The sequence below is a fragment of the Malaclemys terrapin genome, chromosome 11 (genome assembly GCF_027887155.1).
Source record: "Malaclemys terrapin pileata isolate rMalTer1 chromosome 11, rMalTer1.hap1, whole genome shotgun sequence".
Classification (NCBI taxonomy): domain Eukaryota; kingdom Metazoa; phylum Chordata; order Testudines; family Emydidae; genus Malaclemys; species Malaclemys terrapin.
The window spans coordinates 63,552,664-63,561,027 of NC_071515.1; the positions used below are offsets into that span (position 1 = coordinate 63,552,664).

Consider the following 8,364-nt stretch of genomic DNA (forward strand, 5'->3'; position numbering starts at 1 on the left):
GTGTGAGTCCATTGATGTCACTGGAGTTACTCCTGATTTACACCAGTGTAACTTTTATCTGAATCCAGCCCTGTGTCCTCAAAACACCTTTTTATAAGAGGACACTGCATAGATATTAAAGGTGTCCTACGGAGCATGCAATATGGTAGTTTGTAATAAATACAGTAGTGCATCTGTGTCTTTTACTGCTTAATCCTATTGTAACTATAATAAATGCAAAGCAGTTATTGTAACAACTACGGGACATCTAGATTGATAAAACTCTGAATTTAAAATGATAAATAGTTACAGACTGTGAGATCAATATGACCTTGGATACACACAGGCGAAGTAACTTATGGAATTAAAAAATGTAAAAAGCTAGAAAATTGTTTTGCCTTGTGGTGTAGTTTTAAATAATAATTTTAAAAAATCAAAAGCAAGCATACTTGATATCTCCTATTAGGGATTAGATCTGAAATGAAAGACCTTGAGTTATACAATTAAGTATTGATTTTGTTGATCTATATTTAATTCTCATCGCAATTTAGTTGTTTTTACACAGGAGTGTTTTGCAGCTATACTTCACTTGGAGCAATGTTCCTTTTACTTTTGTGATAATCTAAAAACTAAATTGCTCAGGGCATGCGAGACAAAAGTAAGGTTTATTTTATTCTAGTGTGTAACTGACTCTGAGCCCCTTAAACTACTGTTTAACTAAACTTAGAAGGATGCAAAATGCATTTACACTACAGTATTTTCCTTGCTAATTTGGGTCTTAGATGTACCTTACAGGCTCAGTCTGGCTAGGAAGCAGTGCCTCGCTACATTACACAATGGTAGCTCCACCAGTATATGGTAGGAGTGGGCATGCGGCCATATTCCTTAAGGGGGTGCAGCATGACTTCTCAGCAGCCATAGCTTTGCCGTCACCCCACCCTTCCCTGTCCCAGTTTGCTAGCCCTAGTCCTGGTGCTGTTCAGGTTAGCACTAGGACTGCAATTGTGGCTTGTCCCTGAGCATATCGGGTACAAGGAGAAGAGGCTCCTTGCACCACTGCCCAGCCATAATCCGACCCTATGACTTTTTTAATTAGAAAGTGCATCATAAATTCTTTGTTAGTAAAATAGAAGTATTCAGTGTATATGTCCAATACTTAAATGTGCATGTAGGTTAGCTTTGTTTTCTTAATTTGTTGCACTAAGGTATTTTATTACATTAGTTTTGGGTCTTAGCTAAACCCATTAGAATGTAACCAAAATGAAAAAGTATTCTGATTCATGACTGCAGTGTATCTCCATGTAGACTCATAGACTTTAAGGTCAGAAGGGAGCATCATGGTCATCTAATCAGACCTCCTGCACATTGCAGGCCTCAGAACCTCACCTACCCACTCCTGTAATAGACCTCTAACCTCTGGCTGAGTTACTGAAGTCCTCAATCGTGATTTATAGGCTTCTAGTTCCAGAAAATCCACCATTTACACTAGTTAAAATCCGCAAGTGACCCATCCCCCATGCTGCAGAGGAGCAATGTAAGTTGCAATCAATGTAAATTGATTCCTAATTAATGTGTGTAGTATCTGGACTAGGTTCTCTCCTCCTCCTCTGGCAACTGTATACCACTCTCAGGTGGTGGCCGGCTGAGGATTCCTGTGGACATGGGGAGCTCTCAGCTGATGTAAAGTGGAAAAGTCAGCTTCTGTGGCAGTTGCCCCCCCTACACACATACACACACTAATATGGGGTGTCCTGGGGTGAGGCACAGCATGCCTGCACAACACCAATTCACAATTGTAGTATGGTCCCATTGTGCTCATAGCCAGTTGGCATTAATTAGAGGAGCCTTGAGCCTTGATGCTGCAAAGGTACCATAAGAATCAAGAAGGCTTAAGTTGCTCCCTGATGACACCGTCTGTACTGACTGTATCTTGGCTCAGGACACAGTCTGTGCCTGTATCTATTGAATTTTCATCTGGGTGAATGTAATGCTTGTGAAAAGGTGCTGGGTTGATCACCTTGGAGGATAGACCAGTCCATTTACCTCAGAACAGGTACGGCATGGTCAGCAGCAGTTCTCCTCACTGAACCTGCCTTGTGCCTTGGCAGGGCACCATGTTTTAAGTAAGAATGCAGTTCAGTTTCCATTTCCATTCCTCTACTTATTTCGCCAACTGTGGTGATAGGAATGCTTGTTCCCTGACAGTTAGGTTGACCACTGACTAATTTCACATAGTCAATTAGACATGTTTCTGATAGTACTGACTTTCAGTCACTACTGACCTGGACCAGATTTGATTTGAACTAATGAGCTACAGGTTCTAAAGGCTGTATATATCATTACCAATTCCCAAGATACTATATATATATCTGATATCCCCACTGAAGGGCCCTTATCATCAGGAGAAGATACTGATTCTTTCATGTGAGAACTGACACTAAAAATGCATTAGTAAATTAATGACTTAAACATGAGCAAAGCTAACATCTTTGAGCCAAAGACTGTTCCTTGTTACACCTGTTCTACTCCACTGAAGTCAGTAATAGATCTAAATGCATGTAACTGAGAACAGAATTTGACTGTCTATAATTTATCAACATATCCTAATATTTATTATTTTGTGATTTTCTTTTGTTTCATACAGCAGCTTTTGTAAGCTGCCATGAAAACTAAGAAATATAATGTTTTCTGTAGCCAAATAGTCTATATTTTGTATCCTACTGGTATTCACCTTCCATAACTACTGAATAGGTTATTAAAGAACAAAGGGGATTCTTTCTTGATAATAAAATAATGCATGTTAGCCTTTACAAAGTGGATATGTAAGTTATTTCATTATCATAAGACAGGAACAGTTCAGTGTCTGCAAAGATCCTCACAGAAATTATTGTGCTTAAATTTTTTCTGTGTGGGGGAGTTTTATATGTAATTGAGTTTACTTCCAGAATTATAATTAAGGAAATATCATATTGTAACTTTTTGCCCACGTGTATTAAGAATTATATTACATGACTTCTTATTCCAAGGTCAGCATAACGTATTAATATGATATGCAAACACAGTTCTCTTGCAAATTAAACTGTGGGGGGGAAGTTCTTCTTAATGAATTTGTCTAATACATTAGTATGATTCCCTTAATTGTTCCTACTCCCACACCCAAACCTCCCAATTTACATTTCCTTTATATACTTGCTGTTATCTGAAGATTGTCTTAGGAGACAGCTTCTGGAGTAATGTTATTACATGAGAATCTCCACTCTCTCTTTTCTAAAAATGTTTCTAGTCCTCATGGTTACTGAATGAGGCTTGTAAACATGAACCATAATAGCACAAAACCCAGTGGCAAATAAAAATAACAAAAAATGTATTATTGTAACAAAACAAAACAAAACAAAAAAAGAGGGGAGTGGGGTGGTTTAATCCAGTCTCATGATTTTGGGAGCCAGACTCATGATGGCTGACTGCTTGGGGTTGGCAATACTGAACACTGTTCAAAGGAGAAGGAAACCCAGAAAAGGGAGGCATTATGTATTATATAAAGTGGAAACAGTACATCAGCATAAGCTGAAAGGAAAGGTAAAAAAATACTTTGCATATCATTACAACTCTATCAGTAATTCCCACATCTTTGCTCATACAGTATTGTAGTAATGTGTTAGAGAAAAGAAAACCCAGCCCATCTTCTGTCTTTTATCAGATGAAACCATTGACCTTGGCATTAATACATATATAAAAAGGCAATCATCTATCATAAAATATCTTTAACTTATTCCTGAAAACAAATGCCTTTACCTCAGTTTCAGTAATAAACATTAAGTGAGAGAATGATGACCTTCCATTCCTTTTGATCACATGTGTTCCAACTGTCAGGAACACATGAAACATCTTTTCCACCTTTCCTAGTTCCCTTTGTATAAAGGTAGGAACTATATCCACATAAGACTTATGTGTAGCAAATTTAAAATTATGAGCATCCATTGCAGTATGTTCAGTTTTCAATGCTGGGCACTTCAGTTTTATTTGGTTCAATGATTTTAGTTAAAATTTGGTGTGGATACCTTTCTTCCCAATAATTTATTTAGTATAGTTTATTTGCTGTGACCTCCCCCCCCATATTAAATACCTTAACAAGGTGTGATTATATTGATGTACTATTTTATATTGTACTTGCATAAGGTTATAAGCTATTGAGGTTCCAGGTACATAGAATATACTAGTCAGCTAACTGCGTGTCTACCACTGTGACTTACACTATCTTTCAGCCCAGCCAGAGTTTTTGTTGTTATTTTAACAGTGTACAATACAGTATCAGAAATAGCCATGTGCAGTCAGTCCATACATCCATTCTAGCTCTTGACAGCAAATAAAGGATGAAATCCCCCATTAAAATAATGGGAGTTTTGCCATTTATGTAATAGATCCAGGATTTCACCCAAAACCTCATGTTTATCCCTCCATGTCTCTGTCCAAACATCCCCATTTAGTTTATCCAAAGCAAAGCTGAAAGTTGGAAACAAAAACAAAACAAAACAAAAAAAGGCCATGTAACTCAAATTTAGAAATCAATAGTTCATTTAATAAAATATTTAAGATTTAGCTAGTCTGTGGGACAAAAGGCACTATGTAAGTGTTTTAAAGGTGGTATGCATACGGATCACTTCATTCAGCCTACACTGGAATATGGTATCTGTTCTGTGTCAGTAACAGTACACAGCATTGTTTAAGGGAAGGGAAGAACTTTGAAAACTGAAATTACAGGGAATTTTAAGTGAGTGGACTGTCCACGGTAACTTCCAACATTTGAATTTGTCTGGAATACTGGGGATTACATCCCTCCTCTTTCAGAAAGTACTATGAGATCAGTGGTAAGGACCACAGTTTTGTGTGTCATCCAAAAAAATGGTACTAGCAGTAATACAATTCCCCCTTAAACTATGTCAGGGCATGCGTTCACTATTGGACCAAAGAGAAGAGTCCCTGACCTACTATGTCACCAACATTACTGCTAGTGTCATTTAAAGTTTTCTGAAAGGTCTCATCCAAGTTCTAACCTGGGCATCCACATTAAGCCTGTAAGATCTGACAAGTTCACAATCTAAGCTGGCATGGCTTCGTGCCCCCCCCCCCTTTACATATTTAGCCATGAAAAATAAGCACTCTCCTCTATCTAATCTGTCTTCCCATTGCCCAAGATCTCTAGGGTTAAATAAAAATGGCAGGAAGAAAGCCTGATGTATTTTTAACCTTCATATTTTCCACAAACCCTGATGACTAGTTAAAATTGTGTGTTTAATCACCCAGGATCTCCTGGTTCTAGTCGCGCTGTACTCTTGGGTGAGCCTAAACTATCCATCTAAACCTAGTAACACTGTTTGTTCTTGGATTGCCAATAGTATATTGATCCAGTCATTGCTGCCTAATACTATTACTGAAAATGAGGAATGACCCTAACTGGGAGAGCACACCTCATTTAACAATGGATATTTAAAAAACTTGGCCCCCCTCGGTCTCCAAGAGTCCCATTAAATGTGGAATGTTATTTTTTGATATTAACTGTAACATGAGTTGGCAACATAAGATAAAAAAGACTGTATGTGAAAGACAGGTCATTTTTATTGAACTTCTCCCTAAACAGCTGATAAACTAGTCTTGAAAAGATCTTTGAAAGTACCTGTAGCCAACAAAGAGATGCAATTACACTTGTATAATACTACTGTGATTTTTTTAATATAATGTGCTAATACATTGTCCAGTGTTTCATTTGGTGCAATTTCACCAGAATTACAACACTTTCCAAAGTAGATCTAGCCAATATCTGATTGATTCTGGTCTGTGGGGATTGGATCAGTTCAGAGTAATTTCCTCTCTTGTTGCTTTCATTTCTATTAGGGAGGCTTTTGGTTCATGGAAATCGATAGCCTTACACATGCAAAATGTTAGGTTATTTTTTAGTAAGTTTCATTTGTGCCTGTATCATACAGAAAATATATTTTCCCCCTCGGAATATGTGCACTGCATGTTAGTTATTTGGCAGACTCCAAACTCAACTCATAGACAAATATTCATTTACCCTTACAATAAATAAATAAATAAAGTGTGACAAGGGAAAATGTAAATTACTATGAAAAGGCTGATGATATTTTACACATACAAATTCCAGAATCTGCCACTTAAAATGTAAATTGGACTTAACTGTTTTGCAAATTGAGTCCTATTTGTCTCAGTAGAATCATTAAAGCTATGATTTAACCCCAAAATGGACTTTATTATTCCATTTAATTATACTGGAGGATTTAGGTACAAGCCTCTAACAATCTATTCCTTTAACACTGTGAATGTTGGACAAACAAATAATTGACTGTGTACATAGGATAGCTTTATTTTTGTAAGAAATATGTTTCTAATATTTTCCTTCCTTATTACAGAAATTGAAACAAGCTGAAAAAACAAGGGAAAATTCTGAGACTAGATTATCTAAAATTTCCCTGGAGTCTCTCAATAAATTTAACAGCAATAATGTCATTTTATTAGAAAAAGAGAAGAATTGTCTGAACAAGGTTGAAGGACAAAAGGAAGAAAATGGAAAGAATGAAGAAGCTTCTTTAAATAGCTCTGATAGGCATGGTGTAGACAATTTAGAATCTTTGAGTGATTCTTTATATGATAGCTTCTCATCCTGTGCCAGCCAAGGCTCTAATGATGTATAAAGACACTTTCCAGTGTGCTGAGAATGGAGCACTTAAGGAACTGAGGGGAAAAAAAGAAAGGGACAACTGTTGACAAACTTTATCCTAAATTGTTGGATTCACAGAAGGGTATTTCCTGACTTATTTTCATGACACAGCAATAAGGAAAGATAAGACTGCATTTATTGTGATGCATGAGACTGAAAATTGAACACAAAAGCTGTTATACAAAATGTCTTAATTTTGCACTTTTATGAATACTTGTACAGAAGTTGTAAATTTTTTTGAAAAAATATATTTGTAGGGAAAAAAAGCAATAAATATTAAATGGTGCCATGCTCCTGAAATGACAGATTACTAACTTTTAAAAGCTGATGTTAATATTAACAAGCAAAGTTAGTGGATTTTTTTAAAGAAAGATTTATAATTGTTCTAGTCTTAAAACTGTATGTAGAAACACTGCTTTAAAATAAACTTGAGCTTGCCAAATTGTCTGTAATAAACCTTCTTGGACCACATTTTACAAAATACACTTTGTAATTTTTTTTTTATTTTAGTGCAATTTCACATAAGATTCTCTAGGGATATGTGCATTTTAGTTGGTGTAATTCCTTAACATGTATCTACTGATACTTCAAGAGGGTTTTGATGTTTGAGACAGTACGAGAATGGTTGGAATCAAATACCCAGATCCTACTACTACTTGTGCATCTGAGCAGCCCACTGAGTTCATAAAGAATGAAGTTACTTGTGTGCATAAGTGTTTGGAAGATCGGGGTAAAAGTGATTTGCCATTTGACTTCAATGGGAGTTTTGCCTGAGTAAAGGATTGCAGGATCTGGACTTTATTTCTAACTGCAGTATTTACTTTTATAATATACCTATTTCTCTTTCCGCTGTAACCATTTAATACGAATTTCTGAATGTGGTATGTTGATTTTTCACCCTCAGACCACCTTGATTTTAACTCCATCTAGGAATCCTGGAAAACTGAAATAAAATTCCTATTTGTGATAGAAACTTTTGTAAAACTAAAAAAAAATGTTTTTGGTGCTAACAACTCTTAATTCAACATATCTTTTTCCTATAAAGACTTTATATGTAAGGGGAAGTCTATTTCAAAGGTTATGTGTATTTTTTCTAGTTGTGAAGTATTTATAACTGCTTTTGTACAGCAATCTCTCTGTAAACTAGGTATATTTGGGATATTTCTAGACTTTACTGTTTCTTTAGCAAATACCTGTTAAACTTTATGATATTGTATGATCAGTGTTATTTTGTTAAAATACTTTGTGCAATTTGTTACATTTTAATTTTGTTATTTTAAGTAATAATGTCGGACTTAAACTTGCATTGTCCTTTTGAAACTTATTTCTAAATAAAGTTCATATCACAGTTACAGGAATGGTTAAAGATATATATTTTCCCAGGGACAAGTAGTCCATGGTGGGGTTAATTTGTTTAATGAGATGGATTCACGAATTAATCGTCCAAGAAAATATCATTGCTTCAAGCAAAGCCAAAGAAGCAATGGGAAGCAAATAAAATAACTTAGAAATATTTTGAATAAAATAACCAATTCTATGATACCCTCTGCATGCAAAACATTGTGCAAACCATTTCCCTTCTCCAATCAACTAGCCCTCGCTGCTCCAGAAATAATAAATGTGCAGCTGGAATTCAATCATTCAAATGAATT

The 8,364-nt window shown here is 35.8% G+C and overlaps 1 protein-coding gene across 1 annotated transcript in view; it reads left to right on the forward strand.

Annotated features, from left to right (window-relative positions):
• NCKAP5 (NCK associated protein 5) overlaps window positions 1-8,064 on the forward strand; it is a 474,734-nt gene extending 466,670 nt beyond the window's left edge. Inside the window, exon 19 of the mRNA XM_054043941.1 lies at window positions 6,405-8,064. Within this exon, the coding sequence (XP_053899916.1) occupies window positions 6,405-6,686 (282 nt within the window). The 3' untranslated portion in view covers window positions 6,687-8,064. The remainder of the gene's footprint in view (window positions 1-6,404) is intronic.
• The last annotated feature ends 300 nt before the right edge of the window (window positions 8,065-8,364 follow it).